Source organism: Artibeus jamaicensis, unplaced genomic scaffold (genome assembly GCF_021234435.1).
Source record: "Artibeus jamaicensis isolate MK-2021 breed Jamaican fruit bat unplaced genomic scaffold, CSHL_Jam_final contig_936, whole genome shotgun sequence".
NCBI classification, from domain to species: Eukaryota; Metazoa; Chordata; class Mammalia; order Chiroptera; family Phyllostomidae; genus Artibeus; species Artibeus jamaicensis.
Window position 1 is genome coordinate 472,737 of NW_026522017.1, and position 22,655 is coordinate 495,391.

The 22,655-nt window shown below is 48.8% G+C and overlaps 1 protein-coding gene across 5 annotated transcripts in view; it reads left to right on the forward strand.

Moving 5' to 3' along the window:
• TANC1 (tetratricopeptide repeat, ankyrin repeat and coiled-coil containing 1) overlaps positions 1–22,655 on the forward strand; it is a 222,223-nt gene that overhangs the window by 153,945 nt on the left and 45,623 nt on the right. For all 5 annotated transcript variants that reach the window (XR_008389666.1, XR_008389667.1, XR_008389668.1 and 2 more), the window contains 9 exons: positions 443–706; positions 6,007–6,129; positions 6,906–7,187; positions 7,938–8,095; positions 10,235–10,466; positions 11,617–11,783; positions 13,287–13,894; positions 20,728–20,836; positions 21,787–21,909. Coding sequence is in view for 1 of the 5 variants with exons in the window: in XM_037140442.2 (XP_036996337.2) it covers positions 443–706; positions 6,007–6,129; positions 6,906–7,187; positions 7,938–8,095; positions 10,235–10,466; positions 11,617–11,783; positions 13,287–13,894; positions 20,728–20,836; positions 21,787–21,909 (2,066 nt within the window). In the remaining 4 variants the exon portion in view is untranslated. The remainder of the gene's footprint in view (positions 1–442; positions 707–6,006; positions 6,130–6,905; positions 7,188–7,937; positions 8,096–10,234; positions 10,467–11,616; positions 11,784–13,286; positions 13,895–20,727; positions 20,837–21,786; positions 21,910–22,655) is intronic.

Below are 22,655 nucleotides of genomic sequence, written 5' to 3' on the forward strand. Positions count from 1 at the left end.
CTCCCATATACAAATGTTGTTAATTTAAAAAAAATTATTTAAAAGTTCAAAGGAATTGAGTGAGATACAAATTCTTTTGTGAGCAATTCATCTGCGTTAAAAAGAGAGGCAATGTCATCTCCAAGTCCTGCAGATACGCTGTTAATGCTCAGATACTCTTAGACAGCTTTTTCATTGTCTTCTTATTAGAGTTCTTTTCCTCCCCTGTAGGATAATTTAGCAGTTTATTTTTCCTGATAAACAACATTCTTCTAATTTACCAAAATACATCATATGAAACTTACTTTGATAAAAATCTGTGTGGATCGGAAAATATTCCCTTGATTGTGGAAAGGGCAGTGTGTGTGTGTGTGTGTGTGTGTGTGTGTGTGTGTGTGTGTTAACTCTCAACAGCCCCAGTTATGCCTGGCTTCCTTCAAAGTATTTTGGTCTCTCATTTCAGCCACAATTACAAGTTCATCCGAAAACGATGACCGGAGTGGCTCCAGTTTGGAATGGAGTAAGGATGGAAGCCTAAGGTTAGGGGTGCAGAAGGGAGTGCTCCATGACCGCAGGGCAGATAACTGCTCCCCCGTGGCAGAAGAGGAGCCCCCTGGGTCGGCGGAGAGCGCGCTGCCCAAAGCTGAAGCCTCAGCTGGAGATGGTCCAGTCCCTTATTCTCAGAGCTCCAGCTCGTTAATAATGCCACGGCCCAACTCAGTTGCAGGTAAGGCCACACTTCTCCTTGGAAGGTTATCTTACTGGGTCCGAGGTGCCCCATGTTCACTCCTGACACTTGGGAATCTGGTCCAGACACAAGCCAGTGTTGTGATCATGGGTCAGGCACTGGCCTTTTCTAGACCTCAGTTTACCCTCGTGTAAACACAATAAGGCTGCACTGAATGGTCTTTAAGTGCTCCTTCTGCTCTGGGATTCCTTACATCTGATATTCAGACTATATGGCCCTTTGTCTATGATAGAAGAAAGTACTGGAAATTCTGTCCTTGTTTTTGTTATTGGAAGCCTGAGTAAATTCATGACTTTGTATTACATCTTGGTAAACAGAATTCACGCTTTTGAGCGAGCTTGTTGATATCAGCTCAGAGTATCTAATCCAACTTCCAAACTTGGTTTTTATCACTGAGGCTCGGCGCAAAGGTCCAGTTTCTGTAAAGTTCTGTCAGAAAGGGTCTCACGGCCGACACGTAAGCAGCAGCAGTGAGAGCTCACGGTCGAGGAACTGAAACAGGGAAGGGGGGGGGGCAGCCAGACCTAGAAGAGGACCCAGCAGAGGGGCCTGTTGCCAGACGACTGGCCGCTGGGTGGCTGTCCAGCAAGGAGAGTGGTTTCGGGGCGGGTGGGACAAGGGGCAGCTTTCGTGCCTGTCTTTACGCCCTCAGTTTCTAAGCTCAGTGCCCTTGGGTTTAACTTAGAAGAGGAATATGCAGAGAAGAGGAAGTTGTTTGCTCATTTTTGAAAGAGATTTTTTCTTACTGATTTTAGAGAGAGAAACATTGATTGGTTATTCCACTTATTATGGATTCATTATTTGCTTCTCGTTTGTGCCCTGACTGGAGATTGAACCCACGACCCTGACGTATTGGGATGGTGCTCTAACGGACTGAGCTACCCAGCCAGGCCTTGCTTCAGTCATTCTTTGTCACCAGTGCAACGCTTAAAATCGCTCCTCCACTAACGCATGGACCCTGGATCTCTCTTCCTACATCACAGGGTTTTTCTGTGATTTATACTGCTTCTTTGGGATATGGCAGGTCACTCTGGCTGTTGTTAGGGATTTTTTTGTTTATTTTTTTTAACAGTGGAACTCTGAAGCAGCTGATAGATAAATTGTTCTAACGGAAAAGTTCTGAGACACAACTCTAATTTGCTTCAAAGGAAATCAGATGGCGTGGTGCCAGAGAAGGGGTTTGGCACGTCTGCTGGGGAGAAGTCCTGGCGAGCTCTGTGTGTGCCAAGTGCCGGTCCCTCCGGAAGCCTTTGTGTCCTCTCCCTCTGCCCCGCACTGCCTACGACACCGTCCGGGGCTCCCAGGGCACCGGAGACCATACTTACCTAGTTACGACAGGAGCTTCATTCGAATTACCCCAGAACTGGATAGCCGTTTGACTTCAACACAATAGCAAACTTGTATTCAGTTCTCATAAAGCTATTTTAAAATCAGTAAACACATTAATAAATTAATTCAACAGTGTTAAAAGCGCCCCACTTCGGGTGACATTTTCTGCCTGATCTCTCATGTGGTCTCCTGCCATGCGAAGTGACGCGGGTGTGAGCTGAGCGTTTCCAGGCGTCCTCAGTGATTGTAGAGCAGGGCGTTCTGGTTTCCGCCCTGTTCCTTCGTTGGCTTCTACGTGTGGGCTTGAGCAGGACCTCCCGGGCAGCGGGGAGGGCTTCAGCTCCGGCTTTGAGCAGTGACTGCCTGGCCTAATGGGGTGGCTCACTTCTTCTCTGTTGTACGCTTTATAAACTGAAAGCATGTTCTCAAAGGAAGTAGGCAAGTCCCTTATATCATAGTATCTGTTGGCAAGCTGGAAGTCTGGTAGATTTTTCATTGCCCACCCGCCTACCCCTAAAGCTGAACCTCAGTTAGGAGGGAAGGGCAAAATTTTTCAAGTATTATTGAAAAGAATAAAATATTCAGGTTGTCCATACCATATGCAGCACTGTCTGTGTGGTGACTGGGAGGCAGACTCCCCGAAACAAGGCAGCAGCAACCCGTGGTGTGAGGAGGAGTGTGGTGTTATGTAAGGGACCGTATACTGTAATCTCTCAGAAGTATTTGCACGTGAGACCCACGGACACACAAGTAGACGTCCATTTGCTAGGAAACATTGAATGATCTGATGTGTGTGCAGAGGACGCGCTGGCAGGCAAAGGCCTCTGTTCACACTGACGCTGGCCTCAGGGACCCCGTCCTGCTGGGCAGCGAGGGTGCGGAAGCGGGTTCCTGAGGTTGCCGGCTGCTATCGTCATCAAGCCTGTTACGGAGAACTGTGGTTGTCAGTTCACTGCTAGCCATTTAGTGCAGTGACACTTTTATGTCCAGGATTATAAAAGTAAGTTGGCGAGGTTTGGAGATCGACCGTACAGAGGTCTTCGTGAAGGAGTGGGCAGAGTGGAATCGGTTTGGAATGCTGCTGCCGGGCCAGTACTGTCCGTCACACCAGAATGTCCGGCACGGACACCTGTGCCTTCCTTTGAGAAATAATCAAACCCTTTAAAACGCTGTCTCACATCATTTAGAAGTTGGGTAATTAGGTTCTTCTATTTTTGAGTACTTTATTCTTCCTCTTGAAACACGTCCTAATTGGATCACAGAACACTGTTCTGTTTTCCAGGAAACCAACAAACATAATTACTACCTGGTTTTCTTAAAACTCTAACTGGTAATTGCCTGGACTTAATGGCATCTACTTTTTGTAGGTTAGTCCATGATGTTTCGGCAGCTGTTTCTCTTTGCTTGGCTCAGAGGAGTCTCCCTGCACCTCTCCTTCCACCCCCACCCCCCCTTCATTCCCCCCCAAAGCCTTTCCTGAACATACTCCAATGTGCTTCTCACCCAGATGTTGGACACTATGTGTGTGCAGTAAGTGTGTAATTAATTTGATTGTAGAGATGTTCTCAATAAGTTTATTGCAGCACGAAATTATTGCTCTACCTCTGATTTTTCTCAGCTCTGCATACTGTTTAGGGTCTTGGGAGCATTTAGTGTTAAATACCAGAAATGGGTCTGATTCTCCTATTGGTGGTCTCTGAGAACCCACTGGAGGCGTGCATGAGAAGGCAGTGTGGGGTCCCCGCACCAGCTCTACAAGGTGCGGATGCCTGGGTGCAGAGCTGGGCAGCTGGAGCTTCCCTGCTGCTACCACCAGTCTCTCTCGGTGGCTTTGCCAGTACCTTAGAAGGCAGAGGCAACCGGCAGCTGGTGGCCTGCAGCCCTGCTGAGCTGTGGTCCACCACGGCGCATATTACTCATATTTAATTGTGCAGTTGCTGGGACCACTTGTTGCACACTTTGGAGCTGAAACTGTGGGGATCAGAAATCTGAAAACAGGCATTTGAAACTCCATCCCCGGCATGTGTCAAACAAGGTGTTTTGGGCAATCTCTTCTTAGGAATAATTTAGCTCTTTATAGTCTCAGATTCTTAATCCTTGTCATTGTCACAAAATTATAAGCTGAATGTCACGCTTTAAAAGGTCAGAAGGAGATGGGAGATGGGAAACCCTTTGGAGGTTGCAAGCACCTTTGTGTTCTCCTGCACAGAAGCAGGAGGTCAGACATGCATGAACTGGCTTCTGAGCGACACTGTGTGTGATCTCTTCTACCTCAGCCTTGGACATGGGGGGTGTTCATGGTGAGGCATACTGAGGAGAAGGGGTAGTTGCAGAGGCCTGAGTCAGAGTCCTAGGCAGGAGCCCAGAATATGTTCCAATGTGTGTTATTCCAGGAAGCCAGGATGATGGGCGTGGTCCTGGTGGCCCACACAGCCTGGTCGTGAAGGACTTGCAGAGAAGCCAGAGGCTGCTGTTGGAGTCCTATAGCGTAGGCCCATTTGGAAGTCCTGTGTAAGGAATTAGTGCACTCTTTCCAAGTGCATGAAGTATTGGTGTGAATGTGCACACAGCATGTGAAGGGCGTGGTGTGGGTATGCACCGAGAGGATACAGAAGCATAAGTGTGTGCTGTTGTAAAGTTAAGGTGTTTCTGCACAGACTGGGAAGGCAAGCAGGGCACACAGTTGATTGCCCTTTGGAGATGCAGAGAGAGGGGACACACTGTCAGAGTCTGGCCATGGGGCCACCCAGGTGCTCGTCTAATGAAGGGGAGGGGTGGTGCTCACAGAATGAAGGAAAGGACTTCGGCCATGGGAGGGAAAATAGGAAGGGCCCAGGTCAGGTGGGTGGGGCCAGTCGGTGGCTGGATGCTGGGTCAGAGCCAGGGGGTCTTCAGCACACAGATGGCCCAACTTGACTTCTGTCCCTTGAGGCTTGGTCCCACTATTGATTTCTCCAGTACTTAGAAGTCTTAGCCTTGGGATGTAGCTCCCTCTTCCTCCTCATTTGCCCTTGGATGACATCTGAGTTTTATTATCCTGGAAGATCACCATGTGTCTGAGCGCAGCAGTACTTTACATTGGGCCACTTAACCCACAAACCACACTAAATTAATTTTATTTAGAGTTCTCTTTTTGTGACCAAGGATATGTTTGTAATTAAGAGGAGTTTTTTTAAAGACAAAAGCACATTGGATATTTGCTTCTAAGATTTGCTGAGAATTAGTAAAATTATTCTGCATTAGTTATTTTTATAATCAACTATGTCTAAGTTAAAATAGAGCCTAAATCCTTTTTAAAAAGGTACCTATGTGCTATAAATCTTACTGATTTGATCAGAGGTAAATGTGATTACTTATTTTTAGAATTTTTTAAAGTGTATACACTGGAATATTATGTTACATGTATACATACACACAAATATTTGAAGCTTAGGACTATGTTTATTTCCAGTGAAGTCCACAGGACTCCTTACACAGCCAAGAGCTGACTGTGAGGGCTGTGGAGCCGTGCATGCGGGAGCTGCTCACTTAACGAGCAAGGCTGGCGCTGTGGCCCAGTGGCAGGTTCTCAGGGCTGCAGAGAGCAGCAGTACCATTCTGTGTGCTGGCAGTGAGTGCTGGAGCTTTTCTGAGTGACACTTGATTGTCCCATTTCTTCATAAAAATTTATGGTGAAGTTTGTCTATTTCCGGGGATTGCGGAGACTGTTAGCACCCATATCAACATGCTTTCATTCAAGAATGAGCAGTACTTGACTCTTTACCACCTTTTGGTTGACAGCATTGCTGGGAAAATAAACCTGGGTGGGTAAACAAAGCTAAAATCACTTTGAAATACATTTTGTTGAATGCCTGAATGGAATTGCTTAGTAATTAATTTGTAATTGTAATAGCTTGGGTATGATATTAAACTGAACTTTCAAAAAACTAAACTTCACTTTCATATTACAGCGACTAGCTCAACCAAATTGGAAGATTTGAGTTACTTGGATGGGCAGAGAAATGCTCCTCTTCGAACGTCAATTCGATTGCCATGGCACAATACGGCCGGAGGCAGGGCGCAGGAAGTCAAAGGTGCGTGTCCTTCCATCCGGTCATGTGGGCGCGACGAGCTCCTTCACCGAATGCTGAAAGTCTGTGATAACCAGCATTTAAACCAACTGCTTTTAAAACACAATGTGAATGATGTGTGTGTAAAGTTTATCTGGAAGGTGTGCTGGGGGGGCCACTATCCTTCACAATTTGGACTTCTTAAAATGTGTGATTAACTTCTGGATTTGAAAAATCATTCTGGAACGTGTTACTTTAAAGTGAGGAGTAGTTTAACATTCCCCCCTTTTTTGTAATCAGTAAAGCATCAGCCCTGTTGCCACCTTACACATCTCCCTGTAATGCACTGTTGTGTGGTCAGTAGGGCACCCCCAGAGTCACGCCCGGGGGTGGATCACACCCCCTGCACCCACGCTGCCATGAGAGCTGGGGCCCTGTCTCCAGGGAAGCCCTTTTCCTTTACTCAGACAGTTGTGGGAGAAATGTGTCTTAAATACTGTTGGAGGTAAACTGATGAGACGCGGTTTGGCCCTTAAAATCACTTTCTCTAATTCTCTGTGTGTCTGCTTTGAGTCATGGGAATAATGTAGAGACATAAAAGGACTAGAAAGTCACTTAAAATAGGACAGTTTGTAGCCCCAATGGTGTATAATAAATGAGGTATCACAGAAGTATTAATAGGATCAGATTGGAAATACAGATTCCTTTTGGGGTAAAACTGCAAGTGTAACATACGTGTCATGATAAACTGAGTTTTTTAGTGTGTAAAATTAATAACGATCTTTCTCTCTTTCCCTCAGCACGATTTGCTCCCTACAAGCCACAGGACATCTTGCTGAAGCCCCTGTTGTTTGAGGTGCCGAGCATCACAACAGACTCTGTGTTTGTGGGACGGGATTGGCTCTTCCACCAGATCGAAGAGAACCTGAGGAACGCAGAACTGGCGGAAAACAGAGGAGCGGTGGTTGTGGGAAACGTGGGCTTCGGGAAGACGGCCATCATTTCTAAGCTGGTGGCGCTGAGCTGCCATGGCAGCCGCATGAGGCAGATCGCCTCCAACAGCCCCGGCCCGTCACCCAAAAGTACGTCCGAGTTGAACGGCTCGCCTGGCTCACGGTATTAGCATAGGGTAGATGGAGATAGTACTGTTTGGACAGACGTAAGTTCCCAGCTTTCCTCAGGTCGTCCCAGCTGCTGTGTCAGGTTTGTGGTCATGCGGTGGGCACTGTTCCGGCATCTGTCTCTCACCGCGCCTGTGTAGGTGCGGCCTGGCGTGGGGCCAGCCCTCCCTCGGGTCTCCGCTCTCTAGGAGCAGAGATGGGCAGTGAGGCCTGGTCAGGTGCCCTGGGGAACTTTTGGTCCTAAAACTACCGCAGGAGGCTCCTGGCAGAACAGGCCGGAAGGTGTGTGCACAGAATTCTTCTGTACTTATGCTCTGCAGCCTTTGTCTTCTATACTGGGTTTACAGAAAATATAAAAACTAGCTTAAAAATGGAGTGGAGTTGCCAAAGATTGACGATTTTATGGCTTATTTTATGTATAATAAACACATTAAAAGAAAGTGTAACATAATGAACCAGGAACAAGTGAGCCATTCAAGGTATTGTTTTAAAACCAAAAATAATGAAGGAAGTGAGAAACAGTGGTTCTCCAGGGAGGACGGCTGGGTGGGTAGAAGGTGGGCTGAGGGGGCACCTGTGCAGGTGGGGCCGCGTTCCCTCCTCCCCTGTGGGCGTGCTCTCTGTCTCTGCTCGAGAAACACGTTCACCACCACGCTGTGCACAACCCACCGTGATGCTGTCATCAATGGAATCGGTCTCTTTCCTCTGCAGCTTCAGATTCCTCCCCGGATCCTCCGTTTACTCCACTGCTTTCACCAAGTACTTCTGCAGGTGGTACCAATGTGGCTAAAATGCCCACCAGGTCGGGGTCTGATGCTCCTGAAAACCAAAGACCGAGGGAGGATGCAGTGAAATACCTCGCTTCCAAGGTAGTGTTACTCCTGTTATATGAGAACTTTGAGAGAGAGAGAGAGAGAGAGAGATTGGCTTCTGAAAAAATGAATTGTAAAAGAGATCTCACAACAGGGACAGCAGTTGCTTAATGCAAAAGTATAGCTTTTGATAAAAATGTGATAGAGTCCTGCAAATGAAAGGCATGACCGAAAATAAATATCTTAAGACATTGGCAGTGGACTTGTGTTCATTTTAAATAATGGATTGAAAAATCCTCAGTCAGCAGGAGGTAGTATTGCACTTGCCACAAATCCACCCTTAAAGTTGGCATGAGAGCAGGAAGGAGATCGAGAGCCTTGAACATGACCCCTGGGCCACCTCCGCCCACGCTCTGTGCCCAAGGCCTTTGGTTCTTCGAGTCTTGGTTCAAGATTTCTTGTAAAAGAGACTTGGCTGACTCCCACTTCCAAAATTTATGCTTGTCAAGGTCCTCAGAAATTTTCCATCTGCTCAGCTTCTGTCACGGGTTCACCAGCCACCCTCCTGGGTGAAGACTGTCATGCCTCGCTCCTGGGGAGCCGCGTGGGTCTCCCTGGCAGCACTGGCGTGAGGTGCTGGAGCTGGAGAGCCAGTGGGGGTGAAGAATGAGGGGCATCTGGTGACGAGGGGCATCTGCGAGGAAGCCCCCGGGGTGGAGGTGGGCCCAGGGTGACTGCAGCGAGTGCTTCTCTGCCCCCCAGGTCCTCGCTCCTCACTTCTGCTTCCCTGGCGTGGGCAGCCCGACACCCTGACCTGTCCTCTGTGCACCAACAGGTGACCCGCAGGGAGGGATGTAGAGCTGATGATGAGGCACCCGTCACCCTGATTTTTCACACCACTTTGTGACCCACCATAAGAAATAGATCTTACATCAGAGACCTAGTGCTCACACACATGTGATCACACACACAACTGAAGCAAAAGCATCGCAAGACTATACTAATTTTTACATCCTATCATATTCACTTCTTTTTTTTTTTTTAGAAAAAAGGTGTTTGGCTCCAAATTGATTTCACGATGCACCGCTGGGTGTTGGCTAGACTGTGGTCCAGGCTGTTTCACTGGTAGTTTGTTCCAGCCCAGGAGTCCTCATGGGATCCTGCTAACCAGTGTCCGAGGGGGCGTGGAAGAGCAGTCGTCTGTCCTGAGCATTGCCGATCAGTTTAGTCTAGAACAGAAGTCACATGAAGATTCCACATTGGCCACATTTGCTCTTGTCACTTGCTTTTAAGAGTCTGCAGACCTGTTATCTAACCACAGATCTTTCGTTGTTAACCTGGGTCACCCTGGCGGGCGGTTAACTGTGTGTCTGCTGTCCTCAGCTGTGAACCACAGTTAGTGGTTTTTCTGTGTGTGCCGGGCAGGGTGGGGTGGGGGCAGTAGAGCAGAGAGGTGCAGACTCAGACGCTGCTGAAAAACATCAGTACTTTTCACTGTGTGTTTTGACCTTTTCTAAAAACCTTCCTTACCTCATACTTCCTTAGTTCATCCTCATTGAGCAGAGTATTTGGCTTTTTATTTACCTGCGGAGTCCTGCTCACTCCTGACAGTTCTCATCTGCCACTCTCCTCGAGGACTTGAATGAATAACCTGCTGCGTCGTCTTATCAGTCCCAACAGAGGGGATCCTCGCCATCCTCTCCGAACTTAAGCAGGGACCCTCTTGCTCCCTCCTCCTCATTGTCCCTGCACAGCATAGGCACAGATTTGCTGAGTTCAGGTTTTCACTTTTCCAGTTTTCACTGTTGAACTTTTGCTCGGCGTCCATGCAGGGTGGGTGTGGAGAAGGGGCTGAGGGTTTCAGCCAGGCCGCCTGGTCCTCCTGCCACGGGGAGGAAGCAGCTGTGACTTCCCGGCCCAGCTTTTGTAGTCACTGACTAGTGCTGATCTTGATGCTGATCAAGGCGGGTTTGGTCAAGATACACTGCAATAAAAAGTTGCTTAGGTCTTGGCAAAGCCACGTGAATTGAATGAAGGAATCACTAAATCAATTAAGCTAAATTATGTCTCCATCTTGGGGAAGAGAAGCAACATGTTCTGCTACCTTGCAGACACTAGAATTTTGTCCCCGTTTGAGAGAATGAAAGGAAGAGTGTGAAGAAGGTGAGGTGACGCTGCTGGTCTGCTTCCCCCCAGGTTGTGGCCTACCACTACTGCCAGGCTGACAACACCTACACGTGCCTGGTGCCCGAGTTCGTGCACAGCATCGCGGCACTGCTCTGTCGGTCCCACCAGCTGGCTGCCTACAGGGACCTGCTGATACAGGAGCCCCAGCTGCAGAGCATGCTGAGCCTCAGATCATGCGTGCAGGACCCCGTGGCTGCCTTCAAGAGGGGAGTGCTGGAACCACTCACAAACCTGAGAAACGGTACCTCCCAGCAGTCCCCTAGAACCCCCTCAACAGTAGCTCCGCGTCCCCAGGGCCGCCCTCAGAAGGAGGGGGGTCAGCTGGGCCCTGGGCCGGAAGTGAGACGGGCACCGGGAGAAGGCATGGGTGAATCTGCGTCTCTCCTCCTTTTTCTCAGAACTGTCTTCCCAAGGACCCACCCAAATGGTGTGGTTTTAAATGAAATACCTCGTATGAGAACTGACTCACCAGTCAAACATTTCCAAGGTAGCTAGCTAATTTGCAGCTGTAGGTCATGTAGCTGACTTGTGCTCTAGAAACTCGCCTGCACACTCTGCACTCCCACATAGCAGGGGGATACGGTGGTTGTTTAGGAACATTGCCAGCATGTTTTTTTCAGGACCTCTGCTCAGCTGAGTTGAACCTAAAGCCATTTCTGGGAGTCTGATTTTGTTGCCCCTGAACAGTGTAGAAGACGGGGGGCATTAGTGTTGTTATGGGCCCTTTGGTTTTTCCTCCCTCCTCCTCCTCACCTGTTGAGCTAGTTTATCTGCCTTCATAGCACTTCTTCCAAAAGGTGCTACAGAGAGGGCATTGAAGCAGGTGTCATCCTTTCTCCTCAGTTTCGGGCAGAAGGTTGGTGCTAATAAATAGGAGACTAGGTTTAGGTTTGTAGGAAAGAGCCTTGTTCTACGACTCTCTAGAGCAGAGCTCTCCACCCAGCTTGCAGGAGCCTCGGGCTGGATGCTGTGCCCTTTGGGGGTCGATCCCCCGCCCCAGATACTCACCGTAGGCGTTCTTTGGTATGGGGGGGGGAGCCTAGGGTCTTTCCCAGAATCCATCTCTGTGTGTTACCTTCACTGTCCTTGCCCCAGAAATAGTAGTTTATGGTGTGCTAACTGTAATACATGGGTGGGATTCTGCTAAGTGTGTGCAATGCAATATGTTTCTGAAAACTGTTTTTTGTGAGAAGTGGTTCCCTCTTTGGCTCTGTGCTCCAGTTTCCATAATGCATTTAATAGAAAATATGCTTCTGTGTAAACTGTTTCTTCTGCCATATGCAGACCTTTTTTAGCTTTTCCTGACACTTTAAACTATGCATTAAAATACAGTGGGTGGTGCCACCTTATAGAAATACATAATTTCTTAATTAAAAAATTTTATCCTTTAGAGCAGAAAATTCCTGAGGAAGAATACATTATTTTGATAGATGGTTTGAATGAAGCTGAGTTTCATAAACCTGATTATGGAGATACACTTTCTTCATTTATCACCAAGATTATCTCTAAATTTCCTGCCTGGTTGAAGTTGATTGTGACTGTGAGAGCAAATTTTCAGGTAAAAAAAAAATTTTCATGTCTCTTTCCAAATCCTTATACTCAAATTTTGCAGTGATTAATACTAACAATTTAAATTTGTAAACCACTTAGCTGCTGAATTTAAAACTATACTAAGACTGTAAGGTGGCAGTGCACAAAACCCCAAATGTGTGAAATGCTGACCTTTTCACCCCTCAGGGCACATTTATCAGGATGTCAGGTAAGTTTTCTGTTAGCCCTGACCTGCACCTGTGCTTCCAAAGGACTGGGGCCCAGCCCCCGCTCCCTGTCACTCGGGCCTGGGAGCTGTGTGAGGTGTGCGGCCAACAGGCCTGCTCAGACGGAAGATGATTCCTACTAGTCGTTTGTGTGGGTTTGCAGTGGGACTTTGTTTTCTTTTCCTTTTTTTTTTTGATTTTTTAAAAATTCTCTTCCTCATGCTTCCTGTCATTTGAACCCTAAAATTGTACCTCAGCCATTGACACCTTTCTTCTACCTTGTTCTTTTTTAGTAGAGACCTTAAATTTTTGTCCTTTTAATGATACTTGTTTAAAAGTAGCATTCGGGCCCTAACCAGTGTGGCTCAGTTGGTTGGTTGGGCGGGCATCGTTCCACAAAGCAAAAGGTCACCAGTTCGATTGCCAGTCAGGGCACGTGCCTGGGTTGCGGCTTTGTGGTGACTGGGCTGCAGTTACTACATTCAGTGAGGACATGGGCGTCAGTACTTCAGAAATGATAGTGACACGTTAAAAACCAAAAAGCCCACCAAACTCATCTTTGCTGCTACGTGTCAGGACGATGCGTATCTCCAGCGTGGGGACAGACAGTCAGGGAGCTGGCGTTTGCTCTCAGGCTGCTGGTCACCAGGGAGCTCTGACTTTGTGAAAATTAATGACACCACGCACTCGTATTTGTGCACTTCTGCATGTATTGCCTCAATTTAAAAGTTTACTACTTTTAAAAGCAGCAACTTAAGAAGTTGACAGTGGGCTATACCAGGGTCGGGCATCTTGTGACTGCTGCGCTGGGCACAGCCCGAGGCCATTTCCGGCCCCTGGTTCAGGTCGACCGCCCTGGTATCTGTGCACTGAGAGGGGTGCCTCTTATCTTCACGTCCGGCTGTGTTCTCAGAGTACAGTGGTGGTTGTGTTTGTCTTGGTTATATAACCAGTTGCACAATGTAAGGATTATGAGTATCAGGTCACCTCTGGGCCTCACTGCCCCTTCACTGGGGTCCGGCCAGGTGGCATTGTCGTTGGGCCCTTCCCTCTCGCTTGGCTGAGTCTTCGGATCAGGGCTTTGGAAAAGCCTTCACTGATTTGATCTTGCATCAGGATTTCTTTCACATAAGCTTTTTATCTTCAACTTATCCTATTACATGTTTTAATACTAAATAATGAGTCCCTGTAATCCACGAAAATCCTCCTTGAAAGAAAACTAGTGAATCTGGTTTGAAATGCAGCTGACACAAAAAAAGAAATCTCTGCGGAGTGACACTGTGGTGCGTGTGTTTTTTCCCCAGGAAATTGTAAGTGCCCTGCCGTTTGTTAAGCTTTCCTTGGACGACTTTCCCGACAACAAGGACATTCACAGTGACCTGCACGCCTACGTCCAGCACAGAGTCCACAGCAGCCAAGACATCCTCAGCAATATCTCCCTGAACGGCAAGGCCGACGCCGCCCTCATCGGGAAAGTGAGCAGCCACCTGGTGCTGCGGAGCCTCGGCTCCTACCTGTACCTCAAACTCACCTTGGACCTCTTCCAGAGGGGACACTTGGTCATCAAGAGTGCCAGCTACAAGGTGGTGCCCGTGTCTCTGTCCGAGCTCTACCTGCTGCAGTGCAACATGAAGTTCATGACCCAGTCTGCCTTCGAGAGGGCGCTTCCGATTTTGAACGTGGCCCTCGCGTCCCTCCACCCCATGACGGACGAGCAGATCTTCCAGGCCATTAATGCTGGCCACATTCAAGGGGAGCAGGGGTGGGAAGACTTTCAGCAGAGGATGGAAGCCCTGTCCTGCTTCCTCATTAAGAGACGGGACAAAACCCGCATGTTCTGCCACCCGTCCTTCAGGGAGTGGCTGGTTTGGAGAGCGGACGGCGAAAACACGGCCTTCCTGTGTGAGCCCAGGTAGGACAGGACGCGGTCTGTCAGCTCTTTGTAGGGGTCTGTTGTGCACGTGGGGAAGGAATTTCGAGCATGAGTCACTTTTTTTTTTAATGGAAAGGCAATGCAGAATGCAAAATTCAGGAGGAGCAATGGAAAATTCTCTCTGCTCCTAACCAAAGGCTTCCTCCCTCTAATTGCTAGAACTTTAGGACTCCTCAGTACATTTGGGTAAGAGAGGAGCTAGGTGAGGCCTTGGTGCTACTTCTGTGCCATCCTGTCCCCTGTCGCAGGGGCCGTCTGTGGTGGGAAGGTGTGTACCCGCTCCAGGAAACAGCGGGCTTCTCTAGAAGCTGTTCCCAGCCTGCTGTCTTTCCCTGGGGGTCTGCAGACTGTCTTGGGCCCCCAGCACCCCTCCCCACCTGCCACCTCATGAGCACACAGCTTGTCCCAGGGATCAGATGTGGCTGCTGGCCCAGAGGGGAACACACTGATCACACCTGGTCATTCGTTTTATACTTGTGGTTTAGCTCAGTGTAACAGCCTGGGATTTGGGGTCTCGAGGACGGAGGTTCCAGTCTCAGATGCCCCATTTCTGAGATGGTGGTGGGGCAGCTGCAACCGTGAAGGTTCCACTGAGGATGTGCAGCAGGGCGGGGCCAGGACGCAGTTCTCCCTGCTGCTCAGGGGAAGAGGCAGTGGTAAACCCGCCAGTTGTGCAGCCTGATGCTTCAAAGGTGTAGGTGCTTTCAGATTGGGGTATGTTCGTGACACCGCTTATTCCTGGCTCCGGCCTTGGCCTGCATCTTTGCTGTCTTGAATGGCTTCTGTTCTCTGTGAGTCAGAATTGCTCCTGATTCCTGCAGCAGGTCTGGCAAACTGCCAAATTGTCTTTTAGGGCTGGATGTGGCATTTGATAAGATGCTAGGGGCCAGAAAAGAGTAAGAACTTGTGGTCAGCACGGTACCTTCTCCCTGTGAGTGTTGACGATGTTGACCTAATAGGTCTAACTGCTATTTTGTGTTGTGATAGTATTGTTTTCTTAGGTGACAATGGGCTGTGAATTTATCTTCTAAAGCTGGTGACACCCAGGTTATTGAGCCAGACCATAATAACTAGGTAAATTTTATGTCATGACATACTTAGGGAAGACAGGTTAATTTCTACAAAAATTCAGATCATTTTCTGGGAAGATAGGGCATCATTGACTTTGTAGAGACTTCAACAATGGGTGTAGACTTGTTACAGGGGGTTGAGGCAGAAGTAGTTGGGCTGTGGTCACAGTTAAGCTACCCTCCCTCTCGGCTGGCAGGTGGCACCGAGGCCATGCATCCTGAGGCAGAGCTGTGAGAGGGGTGACCAGTGGGCCGTTAACCCGTGGACTCCTGGGTGCTGGTGTGTCCCCGTAAGCAGGCACGGGGGCTGGCCAGGGCCAGGGCCAGGACTAGGCTGAGGCACTTGGTGTGCAGAGGAGTTGTTACAGGGTTGGCCCAAAAGTCCATTATGTTTTTTCCATAAAAGGCATTTTTTATTTTTACCAACAAGTTTATTGATTTAGATATTTTGAGTGTGTTGGCTGTCTCCTGCTACTGGCTTCTATTGGGTAGAGGCCAGGGGTGCTGCTAAACATCTTCCAGTGCGTAAGACAGCGCACAGCCAGGAATTACTTGGCCAAAATGTCAGCAGCACCAAGAAACCTCAGAAACCACTTTTGACATGTTCGGTCACTCACAGCACTTTCTCCATAAGCTGCACAAATTTTTTGCATTGGTTGCATTTTTACCTTTCTTGAAATAATAATGTATAATATGCTGAAAATGTCACGTATTTTCTTCCATCTTCAATATTAAGGTGGCTGCACAAAAATTCATCAATTGTGATATTTTTTTTAAGTGCACGCTGATATGACAGCTGTCACAATACAATCTAACAGGATTGCTTTGAGTGAAGTTAGAGATGATGTAAGCCCCATTAGAGCCATCGCACGGGGAAAAACGTAACAGACTTTTTGATCAACCCAGTACTTCTCAGAACTGTGTACCCAAGACCTGTATAGTTCTTGAACTTCAATCAGCAGACAGACAATATATAGAACAATATTGGAAAGAAGCTACCAGACTTAGTTCAGCAAAAGTTTTTTGCACATGACCCTCCACTTGTAGGGTCATGGGACAGATACAGAGGTTCCCGGGCCGAGGGCCCCGTCCTTGAGGACTTCCCACACAGGAGGGCAGGCGAGGTGCACCGCGGCCGCCGGGGGGAGCCAGACTGCTCGTGGGCCTTCAGGGAAGAGAACAAGAAGCCTCCGCTGGGGGAGACCATTTCTGGAAAATGCGTCACATACACAGCAACCTTTAAATTGGGCCTGGAAAGATGGGTAGCATGTGTCTTCCCACACCAATTGGTGCTAATTTTCCCAGTTAGAAGAAAAAGGAAAAAGAATCCAACGAACAGAGACAATGACACTTCACTTGTTATTTCTGCCCTTCCCTGCATTTAAAACATTTTCCAAATTATTTTTTTCTGTATTAAAATTTCCCCTCCGCTTATTTTGCTTAATACACTGTGGCCATTTAGAAAGCTGTTTGGACGTCTTAGTAAAATGTCACTTCGCATGTCCTCGGAGGCAAACGATGATTCCTTCATGGGACCCGTGTTGTGGGCGTCACGTTGGTCAGTTACACAAAACCCTGTTGTGAATGTCTTGGTGCTTTGCAGGAAAGCAGCAGAGTTCAAGGGAGGTCCGCACGAAAATCCTGTTTGCCTTAGTGCATTGTGCACAAGTTATTTTAATTCTCCAAATCTTAATCTTCTTATCTGTAAAAAGACAGCACCACCTCATCTCGTCACCTTACAGAGGGGAGCCTTCAGAGGGTCTGCTGCTCCCGCCTCCTCCCTCCCTCCCTTCTTTTCTTCCTGCCTTTGATTATCCATGAGCAGAATCACCAAGTTAAACAATTAAGTTACTCAGAGCCTTCATTTGTATCACCTAGAATTAAACACGACTCAAATTTGGAAAATTTGCTCCATCCGGTTTTTTTTGTTGAATACAAAATGATATTTTACCTGAAATAACTGATTATAAATCTCAAAACAGATTTTCGCCCCCAAGCACAATGCCATTCTAGTGCTCGGAGTGTGGACGCTGCTCATCAGTGTCACCGCCCACGTGGCTGTGCTCACGTTGCCCCAGTCCTCACACTGTTTTACTGGGCGGCAGCAGGGTCCAGGTGAGGTTCATAAAGTGCATTTTCTTGTGTTCCTTTGAACCTCCAGATTCCCTCCTTTTTGTTTTTTCTTTGCATTTTATTCGTTTAAAAAGAACAGCTGGGTAGTCTGCCCTGTTAGCATCCCCCAGTGTGAATTTGGCTGACTGCGGTCTCATGGCCATTTTCAATGCATCTGTCACCTTTATTCTCTATAAGCCGATAGTTAAATCTAAAAGCTTGATCATGTTTTATTTTTTAAAATTTCTTTGCAAGAATACTTAATAGGTGGTAGAGAGTACTTCCATCAGGAGGCACTAATATCTTAATGTGTCTCAGAGCCATTGACGATCATTTCTGGACCCTGTGATTCATTAAGATCGCATGAGGTTCTTTAATCCGCAGCAGTCTCACATCCACTTTTCCCCACGTCATTGACTTGAGGAATGAATGGGTAGGGTTGCCACAGGTGGAGCCAGGCTGTTATGACAGGAGGAGCTGTGTGAGGCATCTGAGGCATAGTGTCAGAATAAGCTGGCTGCGTTCTGGCAACAATAAATCAAGTTAGACTGGAGCTTTGGTCATGGGACAGAGAAGCAGAAAGAACTACATAAAGGATGTGTCTCAGGAGCGTGGCCTTTTATCAGTCACCTCTGAAGGATTTGTGGGGGTTCTGGAGTGCAGATCATCTACTCGGACAGGGGGTTGTGGGGCGGAGCGTGGGGACCAGCCGGGAGTGGGGGCTTGTCAAACCTGGCTCCAGGTGCAGTGAGATGGAGACAGGCTTTGCTGAGATAGGTGGGCGTGGCTTGACCTTGTGGGCAGAGTCAAGGAGAAGAAGGTGCCACATCAAGGTGTTAAACCAGGAGTAGCCTTGCTCTTAGGCTAAGAACAGCGGAAGGTGTGAGATGGGTTTTGCAGAGCAGGAGTTAGCTTTTGTTTTCAGCAGTTTCAGTCTGTGGGGTCGGCGGCTCCCCCAGCTAGACAGGTTCTGACAGCAGGTGGGGTCTCAGGTTGGAGGAGAAGCTGGAGTTGAAGAGTTGGCACCCCTGGTGGAGGGCGGTGGTGGGACCTGCCGAGGAGGTGTACTTAGAGGGGAGGGAGCACCGGGCCGCCGGGCTGCAGGGGAGGGTTTCGGGGAAGGAGATTGGGGTGAAGGGAGGTGAAGATTAAGAGGAGGCCACTGTATCTTCAGTTCAGAAGGAGGTCCTGGACCCCTAGGGACTCCTTCCACTGGGTTGTGAGGAGTGAAAGGAGGGAGCCAACATCCTGGATTGGAAAGTGGAAGAGTAGAAAGGTCTGGGGTTGTGCGAATGTGGGGAAGGGTTTGTTTTTATTTTTAACATACAGGAGATTGGGATGTTGTTGGAAACATCCAGTGTGGGGAAGCACAATCCATAAAGGAGAAATTGGCATGCAAGGGAATGGGGCCTGAGTGAGGGGGCAGCTTGCAGCCCCTGTCTCGTTGGGTCTGTGCACAGCACCGGTGTAGCTGGACGTCCTTTTGTCTGCATGCACCTCCTCCAGTCAGAGGAGGAGGAGGAGGACTTCCAGTCAGTTTGCATGCACCTCCTCCACCTCCCCAAAGGGAGCACCTTCCATTGTTCCCACCGAATCCCTAGTATTAAACAAGCATGGTGCAGGGGGCATGGTCATGAACAAATGAATGGATGGGAAGCATGTTTTGCTGGTTAGAAGCTTGGGCTCTCACATTGGGTAGACTGCAGTTCAAGTCTCTGCTCAGTCATTCACCAGCCATTTGGTCTTGGGCAGATCACTCAGCTAATCAGGCCTGTTTCCCCGTGTAACAGATTGGGAATAATAGCGATTCCCAGGTCGTGTGGGTCAAATAATTCAGTTAAGTTTCTGCATCTGGCACAAAGTAAATCTTGATATGTGTAAGCTTTGCAAAATGAACAGACTCATGAGTGAAGGTAGACTTAGAAGGGGCCCGTGATCCCGAGACCAGGAGGAGAGGCGGAAGGGGCAGGTTGGAGACAAGGGAGCGCAGGCACCGGCGACTGCGTGGAAAATCGTCTCCTCGGCGAGGCGGGAAGCCACATGCTTAGCCGGGAGCTCTGGAAACCTTCGGCCCAGCCGTCGACAAGTGCGTGGTCGTCCCCAGTGAGGGCGGCACGTTTTTGGTACAGACACGGTTGGCATGACCACAGAGCGCAGCAGACGGGGAAACTGAGGACAGCTGAGCCGTGGTTGGGGGAGTGGCCCCGGCTGGAGTGATGTGCACCTGGTGGGACCCTGGGAGAGGGGCTGGGGGGAGAGTGGGGCTTGGGGCACGGAAGGTAGCAGAGAGCGGGTTCCCTGCGAACAAGGGAACAAGGGAGCAGGAGAGGTGGGAGCGTGGAGGCTGTCACCTGAGAGGGGAGCCCGAGCCTGGGGTTCGGGAGACGGAGGACGTGCTCGGAGCCCTGGGTGATGTGCATTCAGGGGGAACCCCCAGACCCTTCCCAGACATTGGCCTGGACACTCGGTGGCAGCATGGCCTTAGAGTCATGCCTTCCCCTGTCATATAAAAACCAATCTCTGGCTGTCCACCTGCCTTTATTTCCTTATCTTTAACATGGTTTATAACTTCTTTGAGAAACAGGATGCATCTGGATGAACACTGTGAAATCATAAATACCTTTAATCATCTGGATTAGCAGCTATCAGAAAACACCTTTAGGAGAATGATTTTTTTCCCCATACTGTTTATCTTTTTCTCCACAAATGCCTGCTTCCTCCTTCTCCCCCAAATTCAGCACTTCACAGTTTTCAGGGTGATAGAAATGACAACAGTTCGCACCGTGCAGGAGGCCCTGTTGTCGCAGTAAGCAACCGTTAGCATCCTTTCCGAAGGGATTGGCACAGACAAAGCTATGGAGTCTGCAGGAGACAGAATGAGTCCCACAGACTCGGAGGGGGAAGTGGGTAACACGGCTGCTCCTTGAAACAGGTCGTGGGGCTTCATCGGTCATGTCAGTTGAATGTCCACCAGGCGCCCAGACAGAGCAAGGCCCCTCGTACATCTTGGCTCTTTTCCCCCCACAACCATCGTGCTCCGTTCAAGCCTAGAATCCTAGGTGTTTCTGATCACGAGCTGTTGCTATGCAGGACCTGGCTTTTCTTCCCTCCCGTTGGAAGGCCGTGTCCTTTGGCCCAGGGTCACCCCAGTGGGGATTGCCCTGAGGGGAGGCCTGAGTGCCATGTCCTGTGCTGGCTGTGCTCCACCTGTCTGTCTGCATCGTTCGTCTATCTGTCCATCCATCCAAGGAACACATAGTGGAGGACTTACTAAGTGTTGGGCCTTTGTGACATGGACAACACCCCTGGTTCTGTGTTGTATACGTTTTTGTGGCAGACATAAAAAAGGTGGTGACAGAGAGTGTGTGGTTCCAGAGACAAAGGCCTGCCCTGACCTAGGGTTCCCCTCTGGGTCGCTCCGTGGAGGCAGGGGAATCCAGAGAAAGCCTTTAAATAACTTGAAGAACAAACAGCACTGGCCATCTTTTGTAAACAGGCAGCTTTCCACCGTGTTGTGTGGTGACGCTGAAGTGCCGGGATTTCAGGGTTAGTGTGACGATGTTCTCACCTGGGGGCCGGTGGTGTGGGACCGGGGCCGTTTGTTACAAGTCTCTGTGTTTCTGGCCCCAGGAATGGGCACGCTCTCCTGGCCTTCATGTTCTCACGACAAGAGGGCAAGCTGAACCGCCAGCAGACCATGGAGCTGGGTCACCACATCCTGAAGGCACACATTTTCAAGGTGAGACACATACCACTGGGAGGAAGGGTCTCACGGTTGTCCTCATTGTCTTTTTGAGTTTTTGGTTTTGGAGATTTTCGACAGTTTTATCAGTCCTCTCAGAGGCCTCCACGAACTGCCCTCCAAACACAACCCCCTCCCTTCTCCCTGAAAGTAACCACTGTTCTGACTCAGAATCACTCATACGTGTGTATGTAAATGCTATAGTGGCCTTTGCGTCTCTTTAAAGTTTGTTTCCACCTAAAGTTTCTATTTCATTTATCCCCCTTTTTTTCCTTGTTACTTTGTCGTCAAAGAACATGAGTTATTTGAACTCTATGTAGTTTGTTTTTGTTGTCAGACAACTTATTTTCCTGAATTTAGAATCAGGTTCAACTTGCCCTCTAGTTTTGCACCACCTGGATTTTCTGGTTGTTCTTATTTCTCATGCTCTAGTTTAACATGTTCCTCTTTCCTTCAGATTTCCAGTCATTTGGTAGTTGTATCTAGAGGCTTAATCACATTCAGGTTTGATTTTTTTTCCCCAGGGTGTCACGATTACTTTGCAGTTAGAGTTTAAACTCTGCAATTCTACACGAGGCTGCTTGCTTCCGTTCCAGCGATGCCCTCCGCCCCCACAGGCCTCTGCCTGCATTCATTCACTCATTGAGGGTTACAGAATGGTGATATTTTATCACTTATTCTTCTTCTCATTGACTGGAGAACTTCTATAAAGAGCAGAAACTTTCTCCTCATGGGCCATCTCTTCCCAGGCCTACAGTTCAAGTAGCAAAGGCCAGTTAGTCCCTTGACCCTTAGTTTTGGGAGGGAAGGCTCACAGGTCACATGCTCTGTCACAGCTTACACCGCCTGTCAGCTCGACCTGCACACCCTGGTTGTACCTGCTTTTGCATGGGTGCCGAAGTCGGGAAAGGAGGAGGTGAGGCTGATCTTTCTCCGATTGCTTCCAGGGCCTCAGCAAGAAGACGGGAATTTCTTCGAGCCATCTGCAAGCCCTGTGGATCGGGTACAGCACCGAGGGACTGTCTGCCGCCCTCGCCTCTCTCAGGAATCTCTATACTCCCAATGTCAAGGTGAGCAAGTGACTCTTCCGCACAGGAAAGCAGCACCTGCAGCCCCAGGCCAGCTGCTGCTTCTCCAGCCCATCCTCCCTGCCCCCTGCCCCCTGCCCTGGGCGGTGCCAGAGGAGGTGGAGGAGCTTCTAATGATGCTCTTTCCCTGATGTAAGCCACACAGACTTGAACGCTCTATTACCATCTCCCTTCTAGAAGTTTAGCCTTCCCTCAGCAGGAAGAAGTGGGTGGTCGGGAGCGGCTGTGTGAGCACACGGTGACTGTTTCAGAGTCGATGCGATAAGGAAGCAATTCACAGAGGAAACCAAAGGTCAGAGGGAGATTTGCAGGGAAGATTGATTTTTCAAGTGTCCCGAATTCCTAACCTGGACTGCCTCTTTGTGGTTCGTAGGAAATTACACATTGATGAGTGACACAAAGCAATATGTATACAGAGGAAAACTGTTCCTGAAGGTTTCAGGAACATGTGTGTTTATGACCATGGAAAACGTTTGGGGGGTCGGCTGCTGCTGACCCCAGGTGTCCTCAGTCTGGGTCAGTGGCTGTCATGTCACAACATCCTGCTGAGCTTTTCAGGGTAGATTTTTTTCTTTCCTTATTTACTGCGGCCTACGAATCTAGAGCACGTGGAGACCAAGTATCTGGTTAAATCAGCAGAGAAGGGTTAACTCCCACCAAGTAAGGGAATGACTGCTTCACACTGCAGCAGCCGGCAGCCACCTTTCCAATGCCGAGCACAGTGAGAC